Source organism: Haliaeetus leucocephalus, unplaced genomic scaffold (assembly GCF_000737465.1).
Source record: "Haliaeetus leucocephalus isolate CR32 unplaced genomic scaffold, Haliaeetus_leucocephalus-4.0 Scaffold195, whole genome shotgun sequence".
Classification (NCBI taxonomy): Eukaryota; Metazoa; Chordata; class Aves; order Accipitriformes; family Accipitridae; genus Haliaeetus; species Haliaeetus leucocephalus.
The window spans coordinates 7434760-7452339 of NW_010972631.1; the positions used below are offsets into that span (position 1 = coordinate 7434760).

A 17580-nucleotide genomic window follows, 5' to 3' on the forward strand; every position below is an offset into this window, starting at 1 on the left:
GTTAAAGATTACCACTCCTCAGTCCCTAATGCGCTAATAATGGGGAGGAAGGAGGCAGAAAGGGAGCAAGAACAAACAGCAGACATTGGGAAAATGCTGTCTTGAGTGTAAGGGAAAATATTTTTAGAAAACAGAAAAACCATGAAACCATCTTCCACTTTGGGAAGTGTTTTTCTATTAAAGGAACATCAGCATAAGTTATGTGTTAAGGATAAGAACACACAACTAAAACATATGGCAATAAGATTAAGCAGAGTATTTTTATTGCTTTATTATCATACTGGGCAAAAAAATATAAACCCACAAACCTGCAGCTCTTAAAGCAGTTACACATATGGGAGGGAAAAAGCAAAAAACAAGACTGAAACATTCTGTATCTTTTATCATCTGCTGTAGGTGTAGGAAATAGGTGTGTTGTCTACAAGGTCAGGGAGAGCTCTAGGTGAGCAAAACAAATGATCAAACAGGATTTTTTCCAAAGCTAACTAATACAGTAATTTTACTTCAGTGGATTCTTGATCTGTACAACTGAGGTATTTTAAATTCTATTAAAATAAAAAATTTCCAAGTTTATACTCCTAGGCTTTACTCTATTTCCCCATAAAAGGATATTATTGGAACATACAGTGAGAGACCCTATCGCAACAAACTTGTACCAACGCAGGAAAAGGCAGATGTTACGTAGACGGCAAGAGGCTTGCCATCTCACTAGAAGGGAAGAGACAACAGCCGATACACACAGGCAGAGGACACAAGAAGCTCCAAGCTCTTGGTCATCACAATAGCTCTCAGCTCCATGGGAGCACAAGGCTTGTCTGCGCTCACACACCCTGACACATGAAAAAAATCACAGCAAAGGAGACCTGCTGGGGGGGGCTGCAGGTCTACCGATCTGGCTGGGATGGAGTTCGTTTTCTTCATAGTACCCGGATAGTGCTGTGTTTCAGATTTGTGACCAAACCAGTGCTGATAACACGCTGATGTTTTAGCTGCGTCAAGGCCTTCTCCGTTCCTCACGCTGACCTCCTAGCAAGCAGGCTGCGGGGGGAGCAAGAGGTTGGGAGGGGACACAGATGGGAGAGTTGACCCAAACTGAGCAGAGGGATGTTCCATACCATGTAATGTCAAGCTCAGCATATAAAACTGGAGACACTTCCCAAAGTAGCTGTTGCTCAGAGACTGGCTGGGCATTGGTCTGCTGGCGGGAGGGGGTCAGTGATTGCCTTTGCATCACTTGTTTTCCCTTTTTTCTTTTCCTATTTTCCCCTTCCCTATTAAACTGCCTTTGTCTCAACCCATGAGTTTTTCTCTCTTTGCCCTCCTGATTCTTTCCCCCATCCCACTGGGGGTGGGAAGCGAGTGAGCAGCTTAATTGCTGGCCGATATCAACCCACGACAGCCAGAAAGCAGCGATACAGCTTTGTGAGTGCCTGTACGAGCATACAAAGCGTTATACGTGTATTGACCCTTGGGGTCCATCACCAGTGACTGCTCTCCAGCTGGGCTCTGTGCTGCTGATCTCAACCCTTTGAGTCCCGCTGTTCAGCCAGTTTTCAGCCCACCTCAGCGTCAACCCATTTAGCCCATACTTCATCAGTTTATCTATGAGGATGTCATGAGAGAAAGCCTTACTAAAGTCCAGATAAACATCCAGTTTCTCCTCATCCACGCAGCCAATCCTCACATCATAGAAAACTATCAGGTAGGTTAAACATGATGTCAGCTTCATAGATCTGTGCTGACAAGTCCCAAGCATCCTTTATCCACCCTGAGTTTGAGTTGATAGCTATTTATCTGTAAGTGAGACCAAACAGGATTTTAGTCTTGACAAAAGGGTAGATCTGTGAGACATCAGCACTGGGATGGTTGCTGAGCTCATGACCGCTGAGAGGTCAGGGTAAAAGAGGTGAGCAAGGCTGAGCAGAACCTGACCTCAAAGCCAAAATGGGCCAGGAAGCTCTTCCAGGGACAGGCAGGAGGAACGGTGAGAGAATTGTGAGGAGAATCAGGGAAAGGTAGGGTCATGGAGGCCAAACTTCTAAAAGCATGAAAAATGACAATTAAAATAGCAGTTCACCTGGAAAAAAAAAAAATTGCACATCAATTCAATTAGGTTTTTTATAAAATGCTTTGGTATACAGATTACTTGGAGCTCATTTACTGCCACTTCAGGCCCCGAACAGCACTAAGCTCTGTATCATCTGAAAGGTTTGCTCCTGTTCACAGAAAATACAGTTCCTGAGGTTCTCCATGATCACAAAGGACCTGCCTTCTGAGTTCATCCCATAACCTTAGGTATACTACTTCTGTTGACATTAACGGCAAAGCTTCTAATAACTTCACGTTGCCTACAATAATATGCTTTTAAAATGTGGTGACCCCCAAGTTGGAAAAGTCCCAAACAATGATCTGTCAGGTTGCAGTTAGCAGCCTGACCATGGAAGTCACCACTGCACCACTTCTTCAAGTTACGAGCGTTAAAACACAGGTGAGGCAGCCTCTGAGACACGCTGAGGACGGGCAGTGGTCGACCCAGTACAGAAACTGCGATCTACTACAGGCAGCTGTATGGTTAAACAAGCAAACACTAGACATATATTATTAAAAGTCATCTTTAATGGAATTTAAAAATAGCTATTGCAAACTTTATTTGAAGAAAAATAAATCAATGACAATTTTGCAAAATCCTGTGAAACAGTCTGGTTCCTTAACATTTGCCTTATTATTTGAAAAGACAAAAGCAATTTGCACAGCTGGCATGTTAGTTCACCTCTGTTCGCTCAAAACAGCTCATAAAAGCATTCTTTTTCTACCATTTCTGATTTGATCAAAAGTGGAAATGCGTATGATGATCCTAAACTAGATCAAAGTGGGCATCTGACTACGTCTCAAGGCAGCCAAGACTTTTAGTTCAAATTGCTTAAGGCCTGATATGGAAAAAGAAGAGATGCAATAGCCAGTAGGACAGCTAATGTATGGTACATTACACCTGCTTATATGGTACTTCTTTGAGCTAGCATTTTTTGTATTTTCTTCCTCATATTAGTATCCCACCCAACCTAACAGTACTAAAAAACACAGAAAAATCAATTCATAATATAACATCATAAGATCTGAACAAGGCTGATGAAGCTTTTTGGTAACCACTAAGAAATACAGAAATAGAATGTATGATTTGAAATTAAAGAGAAATCTTAACACTGGAGTTCTGGTGAATCAAATGTAGCACATAAGCAATTAATGCTCATACACATCTGAAAATAACAAGCTATCCATTAGGAAAAATAATCACTGGATTGATCTAACACAGCACACTGTCAGATTTTATTGCATAGAATAGCTTTAGTGCAATGATATTTCCAAGTGGCACACAAAAATACAATAAACTGAATAAGAAACAACACTGAAGTCAAATATTTTGACATGGGGAAAAGGAGAATCTAATAATAACTAAAAAGACTTGATCACATACTGCTGTTATATTTTATGGATAAATTACTAGTGAGAACATCTAATTTCAAAATCTTCTGTGTATTTAGAGGACTAAACACTTAAATATGGTTCACTGCGTAAAGATTTATAGTAGAAGAAGAAAGGCTACAATGGAAATATTATTGGCCATTAGAATTAAAACTGAATACTCTTTCTTAGTGTTTGAGATGATAGAAAAATTATGCCATTAGGTACCAGTTGCTTTCCAAATATAATCTTTCCTAAAACCTTAACTGTGTATTTTGAAAAACAGAACATCACACAGTGACACTGGTTTGGGCACTTTGTGAAGATATTGTATGTTTTTAATTGCACACACATTGCACGCTGTCATACATTGGAGCCTATAGAATGGCTATGTAAATATATATGCTTTCTACAGGAGTCTGCTTAAACCAAATTTTGTCAATATTCATACCAACTTGAACAACACATTTGGAGAAATACTGCTAGGATAATATTCTGAAAACTGATTAAAACCAATTTTTGAATCTTAGGTCCAGTTTTCAACAGTGACTTTCAAGGCAAAAGAGAGGCACCTAATGTTGGACCTTGGCTCTTCTGTTTCTCCTGCACCAGTCCAGCCACTTCCCCCTGTTATCACGTGCCACTGACGTCTACAAGCCACAAGCTCCTGCTTGTGAAGTAAATGGGAGCACAGCAGTGCCATGCTGGGAAGCACAGCAGGCACCGAGCTGGCCCAGCGTGCAGACTCCGAGGTGCTGTAAACCCCTTCGGCAGCACTCGTTCCCTGCTCCGTACAACAGCGTTCGGTACAGAACGCTTCTAGATGACACCCACAGGGAAACCTGTACAGAAAACCTGGGCTAAGATCATGGATGACAGCAAAGGTAGCATTTGGGGGCGGGAGATACTTTAAAATGCATTATCGTTTCTTTTTTAAACTCAATCCTAAATAAATGATTATATCTTACTGATTTAATAGCGTATTAATGGCCCTGTACAGACCATGTCCATTGACAGCATGTAGCTGAAAAAGGCACGGGAAGCACCAGAGAATACTCAGATTTCAAAGAAATAGGAACCATGCAGAAATGTTCAGGCAATGCAACATGAAGACTCCATCACGAAATACCTTTTTCTGCCTGCTTTTAGACCACACCTTAAAGCTCCTTAAAGACCTTGCTCCTAAAGAGCTCCTAAAGATTTTTTGCTAAAAGAGTTCCTAATACCTTCACTGGGAACATAGCCCTTCTAACATCAAAAACTGACTTTCCAGGGCAATGGAAAAATATGTATGCTGAGCATTTGTGTAAAGGTTCCTACATATGGTGATGAGGAAAACAAAAAAAAGTCATCATGCCATGTAATACTCCCTTTCCTCTGTTCCATTCACTGCAAACACACAATACAAAACTTATCCTCTGCAACTCATTCAAAGCACTAGCTGCAACTGCAAAGTGACTGAAGGCATCGGTGTAGTAATGTTAAAGGCCACCCGGTGTAAACATTTGTTTAAAGTCATGTGATGTACACTGTTCCTAAAATAACTTAGTACAGAGGCAGATTTGGGTGTCTGTAATGATATACCTGCTCTATAGAAAAAAATAAAATAAAAGAGGATGCTTGTTCGTTGACTCCAACAATTTCCATGATATGGTGCATTATGACTGATGCTTCTTAGTGGGGTGTGCAAGGCAGCCAAGAGTCATTTAAAAACATGTGGTGTTTGTCTCAAAAAGAAATGGAAGGGAATACTAATAAAAGCTGCACTGCCTGAAATTAGGCTGAGCAGTTTAAATCCATTTTTCTGGAGGATACTCAGGAAGCTGGGACTGCCTGCAAAATAAAACTGATTTATTCCTACTATCTACTGCAAAAGAGTAGTTTATCTCCAGTACATCTTGTTTAGAAAATAAGCCTCTTTATCCTAAGATTAATCAGGTAGCAATGTCCCTCTTAGAAGCTCTTCATATAGTAAAAACTGAAAGTATGTGAGCTTTGGGTTCTTGAAATTACATTAAATGGAGGCAAACGACATGTCAAGGCTGCTGTCCCCAAAGGCAAAACACCTGCTTTCATAGGTCACTAAGAAATCAAACCCACAGCAAAACACATCCCAGTTGAGAGTGTGAGTGTTCTCCAGATCTTACACTTGGCACAATTCAAGCTATCCTCCCACACATGGGTAAAGGATTTGAGATGCAAAGATGTGTTTCAGTTTGTATCTTGGTTTCTGTTAGCTTTGGACCCCTGTAACCAAGGGCATGACTTACAGAGGGTCAGATCCTGCATCCTACTGACTAAGCAGTGCTTTGGATTTCAATAAATACGGTGTTGCTTCACGTGGGTCAGAGCAGCACAGGCACTCACGCTAAGGCACTAATCAACTATTCAAAGGGCTAGATCCAAAGTGCGCCAAGCACAAGTGAAAAGCACGAACTGACTACAAAGAACCAGGCCTAAGCTCTGCCAGAGAGACAGAACAGAACCCCAAGTTTGTGAAAAACATTGTAAATTCTAAATACAGCTAAAGTAAAACAAATAACCCCACCTAAACTAGCTTTGCAGTTAAAAACCTATACCTTGGTATTAGAAGGCAGCCAGTTCAGGAAGTTCAGGCCTCTTCCCATGCTACCATCCACTAATTTCCTTTGTGAACAAAAGTATAGATGAGCATAAAATAAAAATATATACACTTGAAGCAGTACCAAAATTTGAATAACAATTAGAAATTGCTCAAGGAAAGTGACTGCCATATTATTACATGTGCACACGTACACACTCCGTCTCAAAAAGGCATAAAAGAAAGGGAATCAATAGCCTTAAGATTTCTACCTCCACTAGTCAGCATGACAGCTATTAACTTCATTTTAGTAACTAGGAATGTTATCAGCTTGGCTTCCTGATCAAAAAGAAGTAAGTATTAGATATCACAGGCAGTGTTCAAGAAGGATAAATTGGCTGCCAGACAGGGAAGACGTTCACACACTCACTCAGGAGCAAAGAGCTCCCAAGCTCACGTGTTTCCGCATTCATAGAGACCTGTAATTCTCCCCATGTGCAAAGAGCAGGTTTGGGTGTAAAAGTGCCTGTTGCTCTTCAGCGTCCCCCTCCTCCACCCCACTTCAGCAAAGCACTTAAGCATACAAGGATGTGCTTAAAGTTAAGCAACCACGTCAATTGTTTTGCTGGACTGAATGCATGTGCAGCCCACACCTCCGAAAAGCCTCTCCCGCCAACCCCCCACAGGAGCTGCATGCACAGACGGCACCCAGGGCCAGCCAGACGACAGGGCACAGAGAGCAGCGAACAGCCCTTTAGGGTTATGCCACTTAAATCGTTGAAAAGATGACACTGCAAACGCAAGACACAAATGATGCCCCAGAGTGACATTTCTAGAAGACTTCCAAAAACCAGAAAACGATCAAAGCAACCTTCAACCTGCTGGCCATAAATATGCCAGTGGACACCAGCATTCTCACATGGAATGAGAATTAGTTTTCTTTCTGAATAACCCTGGAAAAATAAAGTCTCAGACATAGACTCCATCTTTGATGCATTTACAGTAAAAGCCTTTCAGAGTAAAATGCTTGAGAACATCCTGAGGCCTTATTTTCAAACATGATTAGCTTATGAATTGGCAAAAAATCCACCTAGCTTCTCTGTAATGATAAAAAAAGACTGACAATTTTCTGGAGCATTCAGCAGTTTGTGAATGCAGCACTTTTTGGCTCTTGTCTCTGCTCTGAAGCCAGCTCCTTTTATTTCTCATATTATTCCCCATGAGAGCATACGGAGAAATTCAGTATTAATGTTAAGTGTCATGTCTGCAGAGCAGAAGAAAGCAAGCTCTGATACCAAGGTCCTAGTGCTCTGCCTACCAACACCCCGACATAGAAGCAGACAGTGTTTCAGAAAAGCACGGTAAACTAACATACATCCCTAAAAAACAAGCACAATTGAAAGCTGGGGTAAAAAGGGAGCGGGAACATGAGCTAGGTTTGTATTTTCTCAGACTGCTTTTTCGGTAACTCTGTGCTTCTTCAGAAAATAACTTCAGTATGAAACTAACACTTGGAAAGTTTTTCCAGCAGACACTTAAAGAAGTTTTCTGGCACAGCCAGAAATTTACCATATGGGCCAGCCCAGCTCTCCCTGAACGCAGCAGGAGTTTGGTCACTGTAATCACTAAAGACGGGCTGGTATCTGAACATAAAATTTTCTTTGGATAATTTATGGAAACCTTAGATATGAAACATAATCTGTTTCCTTTTACAGCACCCAACTGCACAGCAAGTTTACATGAAGGACAAACAGCACACAGAACAAGGAGGCCAACGAAGAGTGCTGAAGCAAGGCTGGAGAACCATCTCGGTGACAAAGACTGCAATCACTTTCACAGAAGTCACAAGGGGTTATACTTTGCATTACTTCTGAATTGTAGCTTCTCACCGCTCTTCTCCCTGTTCAGAAAGGTTAGTTAACATTAGTTAATGAACTTCTGAGATCTGACCAACAAATTAGCTTCACAAAGAAAGCATTTTTTAAAGGATGCACTAAACTCTGATGCAAACCTTGTCATACACTGCAAAATACTTCTCAGAGTGGGTTTTTAAGCCTAGGCATTAATCTTTTTTCTTCTCCCAAAACATCAAAATCTTCTCAATATATTCAGGCAAATGCTTGGTGACAGGCACACTCTCATAGACTCAATCTCAACTGTTAGACCCAATCTGTTCACAAACCTTGGTCAAACATTTTAAAAGGAATTTTGCCCCTACCTACACAGCAACCCCCATGACAAAGAAATTCGGGTGCTTTACCTGGCAGGTTACTGGCAATGACATTTAAGAGCTAGGTCTCTCATAACTGACTCTTTCTCTCTCACTATTATGTCTGGGAGCTTCAGCTTCCTTAATCTGGGACTGCCCACCTCACCTAGCCCCTGCTCCTGTATTTTGCTCCCCCATTCCTTGTCTAAGCTAAGAGTCCCTCAACCTGAAGGGCTGCTACAGAGCCAAACAGACTAGAAGCCTGGGAAATCATATTCATTTCAAAAACATCAATGCATGGTAATTGCTCACAGAACAAGCTTTTGCAAAGTTTCATTCCCATAAGTGGGTTTTTTGGTTTGAAGGTTTTCATTCCAACTAGGGACACTGCAATTTCTTTTTTTATCATTAGTATTTTTTAAGTGAAATGACACTCAGTTTCCTTTCAAGCCTCAAGATATTAAAGAAAAATAAAATAAAAGATGTACCTCTGCGCACCAAAATGTTTACCCAACAATGACACCCAACAAGCTCTGAACAAAGTCAGGTAAGAGAAGCTGCAGTCATTTGTGCTGAGTAGCTATGTATATTAACCCTGGCAGATCTCCTTGCTGGCACTGCTGTATTAGCATCCAAGCCAGTTCTTATACCTACACCGCTTGTAGTATCTGCCACATAGACGTAACTTTTTTGATAAATGCCAGAGCATGAGGACTCCTTAGACATCTCCCAGCTCTGAATATTACATGAATCTGACTGTCACCATCACATAAAATATACACCGGCAGCTTGGGTCACGAACTATGAGAGTGATGGAAAATAAGAGATTAAAATAAAAGCATGTTCCTGTACCAGATAGGAAGGAGATCTCTCAGGAGAACTTAGAATCATGGCATATGTATATACGTTGACCAATCATATGTCTATGCTACATAGTAATAGGAAGGGTGTCCTGTAAAATAATATTTGAGGCAATCTTTTTCTTAAAGTTAAAGCTTTCTATTGCAGTGCTATGTCACACAAATTTTAGTCGTTAAGGATATTAATTCATATCTTTAAATCAATATTGATTGAATATTGATGGATACTAAATATATTTAAACAGAATAAAAATGTTGACACGTGCATTTATATGTGACTTTTTAATACACATATTCATTAGCCTATCTAATAGCATTCTTATAGAAGACAAGGTCCTGAGTTGAAGCATGTGGAAGTTGGTTTTGGCCATAGATTCTAAGTGTTATGTGTTTGTCTCAAATAAAAATTGCTCTGATTTGTTAAGCCACTAGGCCTTAAAACATGCTCTAGGTTAATGGACAGTGTAGTTACATCTGCTAATTTCCTATTTTAGTTTAAAATTCTGTGATTAAACAAACATTTCAGCCTACATAGAATAAACGTGATCTTCATCTAGCTGCAGCAGTACACATCAGAGCATATTTGGTTGTCTTTTGTTTTGTGCTAAAACAAACCAACATGAAGAAAGTTGCCTATACAATTTTTTTACGCCTTTATCTCAAACCAAGCCCAAATCCTTAATAATGTTTCAGCTGGCTGGTGTAATGAAAACCTCTCTAATATCTCCTCCAGCAGCTTGTAATCTTTCTTTGCTTTTCATTTTGCCCAAGAGCTTTGTACATTGCTGTCTTTCTCTAAAACACACTCTACACACACAAAAAAAACCCCAAACCAAACAACCAACCCAACCCAAACAACTTTGAAACTGGTTTTCCCATGTACATCTTTTTTACATAACTATAGAAATCAAGACCCTAGCATTTTCTCCAGTGAAGGACTCTTAGCTTAAACAAGAAACAGATGGAAAAGCTACTTGAAAGATAATCATTAACTTGGTAAGTGAACCACAGTGAAGTTCCTGCTTCATTTTGGTAGCTTTGGGAACACATTGGGCCAGACTGAAGCCAATTTATACCAGCTGACAATTAAGTTATGACAATTCACACCAGCTGAGGAACCAACCCATTAGGACAGTAAATGTATATATGGGAAAACACTACTATTTGTTAGGAAATTTGGCATATCAATGTCCAAAAAGGCTGCAGTTCAATTAAAAAAGTAAATTTCAGATTGATGCAGTTTTCTCTTCACTACAAATTGTCCTACTTCCACAAAAAGAAATTTCTTTTAAACTTCTGAATCACTAAGATCCATTTGGAATGACTGACACTTACTAGGTTCATAGTAATCCACTACAGTCACTGAAGCATCTTGGATATTTGCCACTTTGAAGTCTCTCACAGCCGGAATATCCACACAAACCTGTGTTTCATTTAGCTGGAAAAACAGAAGAGAAACATCCTGAGAACCCTGGTGATGGTGGTTTCATGTTAGACGTAGGGACTTCTAGCTTAGCAGTAGTCCACTTCATTTCTAAAGACTTGGAGTCAGGATGTATACAAAGATGCTTATCTCATTTGTAGTCATTTTGGCCACATTACAGGCTTCTTCAAATGTCTGCCTTTTTATGTATGATTTTTAAAAGGCCTAATCTAGAAACTCCTTACAAATATAACTGAGTTGTACCTATCCAAACAGTCTCACTAAAAAACAGTGGAACTATTAATTCAACGCGAAGAGCAGATGTTGATTTCCCCAAAAAAGAGAATCATAATGTCTTTCCAAATTTAAACCAAACAATGGCAGAGTTAAGATTAACACCACTACAAACACATTTCTTTGTTATTTTCAACTTACAGAGTCTAAGTATAGGTTGACTTTCCCATTGTCCTTTTCCATCTTCTTAACTGTATTGTCTAATGGAATGAAATCTGGTGACACAGAGAAACCACTGAGTAAGCCAACCTCCATGAGGACCATACCACTATTGGGAGCTGTGCCAGAACCCAAGTACCTTTTCAAAACACAGAGACAAAGAAACTGTTAGTAGAAACACAGTAGCCCAATCTTCAAAGAAACTGTTCGATCATTAAATCCCAACTACGGAAGCAATAATCCTGAAGAACACTTAAGAAACAAATGGAACAAAATGTCGATAAGAAAATCTCTAACAATAAAGAGATAATAATTGATTTCTCTATTATTCTGCCTGATAAATTCAACCACATATGCAAAAGCAGGTTTAGCACTGAGAAAACTACAGTACTAAAATCATATGAGAGACTACACTGGCACCACTAGGAGCTTTCCATTGGCATCTATAAGTGCAGGTTTACATCACAAATATGCAGGAAATATTGCAGTTAAACACGTTTCAAAAGAAGTAATTCAGCAATGGCTGTAGGAACTCTTGAACTGAAATATACATATTTCCTCTTATGGATGCATTGTTTTGCTTTTATTCATTTTTGGAGGGTAAGATAAGGGTGTACACCACAAAAGTCTCCCAAACCTTTTTATATTTCTTTCATAGAGATTGCTGGTTCCATTAACAAAGTCATCATCAGATTATTTCTCAAAGTTCCAGTTTTAAAATGCATAGCCATGTTATTCATCCAGTTTTGGAAAAAGAAGATTTAGTAAGTTGAGTTCCTTCTTTTTTCCTAAATAACCCTTATTATTACATCTTCTTCCAATGTGAGAATCAGATGCTGGACTAAAAAGCTTTGCTCTGTTGAGCAAACCTTACCTACTATGGTGCACAACAGAACTATCAAAACATATTTATGGTGTTCTGTGCTACAAGTGATACCTAAATGACCTGCAAAAGATTGTATTGCTTTAAATAAAGCAGGTGGCAGAAGAGTTTCCCCCCCTCCCCTTGGCATGGAGGGTAAGTGATTTTTGTCATACTAGAATAGAAGTGTCTCCAAACCTCATTTTGAAGGCCTGACAGTAGTTGAAAATAATTGAGTAAAACTATTTCTTTGTAGAGCTGGATGGTTTAAAAAAAGGGAAGACTTGCTTTCAAAGCATGCTGCTAAGCCTGGCAGCATGGCTGATTGAATGCAGATATGACTTTGAAAGAAATACAGCACAACTGCTGACTTCAGTTGGCTCATGACATTGGAATCAAATGAAAACATCTGTTGGATGACGTGCTGTGCCAAAGTAGCTGCTATTGAAAATGAATAACTGAATTGGAACTGGATGTAATTATTTCTGCATAATTACCAATAAGAGGGGAGGAAAATACCCAAGCTGTCTAGCCAGCCTGGGGTGCTACCAAAATACCAACAGGTAACCAAACCACCTTGATGTTGTCAAGAAGTGAGTAAGATATATCCCTAGAAGTTATGAGGATCTGGGTCTCATAACAAAGAAGAGAGACAGCCTTGGGAATGGCTCCTGGTAGCGTCTCCTCAACTCCATGGTCTCTTAAAAAAGAAAAAAAATCACCATGCAAGAAGAATGAGCAGGAGGAGAAAGAAAGAAGACTTGAAACTTGTACCTGAAGAGAACTGAGAATGTTTTGAGTTGAATTTTATGGTTCAGCTCTTCAGCAATATAAGATCTGTGTTAGACCCTCTCATAGATGATGCAAAGAGGAGAAAACAACACCAAGCTAGTGTAGGCAGAAAGCACAAACCAGAGAGTGAGTAGAACCATCAGCAATCAGTTTCCCATGCCTGGAAACGGTTTGCAGGCAACAAGACTGACCAGAGAAGAAACTGGCAGCCCTGGGCGGTTGTCTCCCAGACAGGGAGTTAGCTCCTCTAATCAAGAATCAGTTCAATTTGAATGAGACATCATCTGCTCCAGTGTCATAAATGATACCTAGTTGAGATGACCATGGCCAATCATTATCAAGCTGGTTGAAAGAAGGTGGCATATTCTGCAGATTAGAGAAAGAAAAAACTTGCAAAGCTGCAGCCTCCATTACCTGACTATGCATACATACAGCTACGTAAACTGGTTGAGATTTCAGCAGTCTTTATTTGCCTACTTTGGTTTCTCTACCAGAAAGCCACATCATGTTGTAAAGGTTATAAGTAGACCAACTTTAAACTAATTCAGGAATTTAATATAGATAATGCATATATTATATGCAATATATAGGGGAAAAAAAAAAGAAGAGGATGACTAGCATCAAGCCAAGCAATCAGAGACAAAGTCTCTGCCTAAAGAATAGAAACACAGACTTACTAGAACTTATACCAGTTCACTTTCCGTGATAAGAGTTGAGGGATCTTAATGTTCCAAATATTCTCCTGGGGCAGTTTTATAATGCCACTAGATTTTCCCCTATCCTTGGAACACTTTGCAATTAAAACATCCTCACCCCAGAGCCTTCCCAGAGAGATGGAGCCTTTCCTGTCTGTATTCCTGAGCCAAAGGTCTTAGCTAGAAAATCAGAATGCTCAGCCAAGACTTATCCCAGACCCATCATGTAAGCCCTTTACATGTCAGGAGTTTGTGCTAGACTTTAGAAAGCTGTTGACACTTCATAGAAAACTTTAAAAGAGAACAATCCCATTCTATTTCAAGAGCTCTCATGTATTCTAGTGTCCCTGCCCACCATCTGTATCACTGAACTGGTTACCAGAAACACATGAAAACAGGGCTCTGGCTTCCTGCCTGCTGGCTATTTCCCAAATTAAATCAATCCTCTCTGTACTGAAATCATATTCACTATAGCTGATTATTTGTATGACGGTGTCACCTAGAGGCTCCATCTCCAGTCACAGCTCCCTTGTGGTAGGCAGAGCATAAAAATAGTTCTAGGCATACAGTGTTTAAAGTTTAAATAAATAACAAAAAAAGAGGATGTGGAGGAAAGGAATGCAAGAGTAATCACTGTGCATCAGGTGGTACTTTGCAAATCTTGCATTTACAAGGAACCCCTTATAATGTCACAAGAAGAAAACAGTGTTTCTAGAGGAAGCATTCACAAACAGATGAAATGCTAAAATACAAAGAATGTAGTCATCTCAACATCCTTGTAGATAATAAAAGATAGAAGATAAAAAACATAAATATAGATGAAGAGATAGGGTCTATAGGGTCCTATAGGGTTTTCTGTGGAATACAGAGTTCTCTTTAACTACAATAAGAAGTGCATACTGAAGAAACTGCTAGAGAACAAACATCTTCATATATTTCTTTTAAATACATGTATAAACACTTCCACAGCAAGTGAAAAAGAGGCAGCAAAGCAGTCAAAGAAACAACTTGGTTTAATGACTGGCTGACCTAGGAATATGCAATATGACTGTTCAGTGATGTCACCTGTTCTCATCTGATCCAAATTCTACCCAGGTAACATCTGGTGGCTGTTCTGTGGTCTCTGAGATGATACTGAGCAGTGTCAGCTCAGTTCTTAGTAGGTGTTTACTGAACAAGAAACACCATCCCAGATGCAATCCCTCCTCCCTTATTCAGCAGAAAGAATAGAATTAGCCTGGCTGGAAAACTCGTCTCTTTCAACTCTAGAATGATGATTACATTATATTATGTTACCAAATTCATAACTATAAGACATACTGGTAAATGAAAGACCACAAAGATACTTGCGCAATAAGACAAAACCCCAGCTGAATTTATCATTATGTAAACATGGATTTTTGACTCCTGCCAAAATTTTTCTGAGCAAAGTTTATTTATAGAGATGACCAAAGAACGATTGCTTCTATTTCGTGGTGTTTTCAGCACTTCAGAACTTCCTTCTCTCTTTACAAAAAAAAAAGCATCTATTTCTAGATCAAAAGCAAAGCATTCTGTTTATGAAAGGTAAGAGTAATGGGCAGTATGTCACAGTCTGCTACTAGAAATTAGAATGTGGAAGACATTGGTTCAATTTTCAAGTCTGTCCACAGTTCTCCATATAGCTAAGAAGCACTTGCACCAAAGAAACTTTTGAGTCTCTTCTTGTATTTCACACAAACTCTTCCATATAATATACCTCTAACATTTAGGGTACCACCATCTTTATACATACCAGTAAAAAAATATCACCTGGCCAGCAACAATTTGGCACAAAAGATCTATCACTCTATTTATTGACTTATGAATTGCATCTTAGCTTAACTACTGCCATTTTTACAAAGTAATTCTTTTATTCTCTTTAGTTATATGTTTATATCCCATACATTAGTAAATCCATACAAACAAATGGATAATTTAGCTCATTTGAAATAATTTGAAAGCTGTATAGACAAAGAAGTGTATGAGATGCTCCAATTGAATTACCTACCTCGTGCACACATTCAAGGTCAAATGGTTTTTATCATCTTTGTCATCCTTTACATCAACATTCAAGTCAAAGGCTTCTTGTTTTCGGACAGATCGGAGCCTCTGATCAGTGTGTTTTGTGTTGTAAATAACATTGAGCTGTGAATTGCAAACAGAGACATTAGATGGCATGTAAAGCAAATCTTTGTGGTTAAAACACAGTTTCTAACAGTATAACATCAGAGTGCTCACAAGACAGGATACATTGCCTTGTATCTGACAGTTGCACACATGAGATTCATAGGAATTCTCTGAAAGAAATATCCTTTCTGAACACTCTGTAATGCAGCAGAACCAATGAAATTAGCAGGACACAACTGAGGCAAACACAAGGGAGCTTTAGGACAACCAGCAATTTTCTCCCTAGTTGTTGTCTGCTGGTTTATAATGTGTGCAGCTACTTCCTGACAGCGTGAAATGGGACAAATAAAGGCAAACTTCAGACCGACACCGACTGGGTTAAAACAGACAGGCTGTATATGAAAGCAGAGCAAGAGCAAATAGATAGCGTATGTACAGAATTTGTCTTCAGTCTTCATGTCACAGCATTCATACACTCAAAACAGATGAGGAACAGCATGTTACTCCAAGCTCAGAACAACACCGTTTTCTTTCAGTTAAGTAGTTTCATCATCTGGTTCATCTGTGCAAAGACAAAGATACAGTCTTCAGTCTGCCTCAAGGACAGAGCTCTCACCCTTTCTGCTCTTAGCTCTGCTAAGCGAGCCAAGTAAGAAAGAATGACAGGATGTCCAGTGCAGGACAGTAACATTAATATAAAATAAGCTCATCTGTTAGGCACAGTTTGAAGAGTTTCCAATTCTTCTAGTGTAGACAGGTATCAGATGCTTGAAACAGTGGTAGAAAAGTGATAAAACCAGAAGCCCTTAAAAGAGGTCTGAATAATTTAGAGATAGCCTGATTATCTCAATATCCTATAAAATTATCAATGCCAACAGCCAAAGCAGAAATGCTGGAGCTGGAATTGAGCAACCAATGAGTACTCTCACGTTATCAGCCATGACAGAAAATCACACAGTTGAAAACCAGGCTGTACTGCCTACAGAATTGAACTTGATGAGGTAAAGACTGCCTTAGTACCAGACTGGAGGATGACAAATGTGACAGCAATTTTTAAGAGTACTGAGGGTCTAGAAAACTGTGGATATCAAGTAAATTCGGTATCTGTAACTTATCTGTACCAGAAAACACAGTCGAAACTGTAATAAAGAGTCAAATAAGTGGACAAATGAGTAAATAAGACATGTTGGAGAACAGGCTGTTGCTACAAACCCACCAGCTACCTGAATCAAATGAAAAAAACACGGACAACAGAGCTGTCTAGTATAAACTACCTGGGTGTTACATTAGTATGTAGGTGGTTAGAAAGATTACTAGTGAAAGGTACCAGAACAAGAAGCTGCCAAGGGATAAAGGGCTCTTAAAAGACACAAATAGAGGGTGGGAATGAAGGTTCATACATGAAAGGAGTGGAGTTCTAATGGAATCTGTGCTGGGTGACCACCATTAAACATGTCTGTACATGATGTAGAAAACAGGGTGAATCCTGATGCGATAAAGTTTGCTGATTATACTAATTTATTTGAGGTAGCAAAGACTAGGATTACTGCAAAGAGTTGCAGAATGAAAAAAATTTTATGTACACAATAATGGGGTTTGAACTGACTACTACCAGATCTGTTTACCATTTAAGAAATGGTAAAATAGACGAAAATACAGCCATAAACAGGTAAGTTGGAAGAAGGACACAGTAAAGGTCTACAGAAGAATGACTTGCATTGGAAAGATGAATAGGAAACAGTTTTTCGTGCAATGCAAGATTAAATAGTGGCATTCCTTCCCACAAGATGCTGCAGATACTAAACTGTACAAGCGTTCAAGGGCAAAACAGACAACGTCATGGAACCAAAATTTTCTAAGCCGACAGAAACTATCTCCAGCTGAAAGTCTCAAATAATACATGGTAAGAGGTGGAAGACAGTCAGGTAATATATTACATGTATTTATCTCCTTATACTCTCTCCTGAGCATCCACCTCTGGCTGTTGTGGAAAAAAGAGAACACCAGGCTAGACTGAGCTTTGCTCTGACCCAACACAGTCCCTCTTATGCCTTCTCTCCAAATATAAGAACTAGGGGAGAAGATTCAAGAGGAGAAAGAGGTAGTGCTTCTTCATGTA

General features: G+C 39.4%; 1 protein-coding gene across 1 annotated transcript in view; it reads right to left on the minus strand.

Moving 5' to 3' along the window:
- Window positions 1-7728: 7728 nt before the first annotated feature.
- Window positions 7729-17580, minus strand: part of CD109 (CD109 molecule) — a 77939-nt gene continuing 68087 nt past the window's right edge. The window contains exons 30-33 of the mRNA XM_010565775.1: window positions 15343-15479; window positions 10947-11103; window positions 10424-10526; window positions 7729-7919 (exon numbers count right to left, since the gene is read on the minus strand). Coding sequence (XP_010564077.1) covers window positions 7729-7919; window positions 10424-10526; window positions 10947-11103; window positions 15343-15479 — 588 coding nt within the window. The remainder of the gene's footprint in view (window positions 7920-10423; window positions 10527-10946; window positions 11104-15342; window positions 15480-17580) is intronic.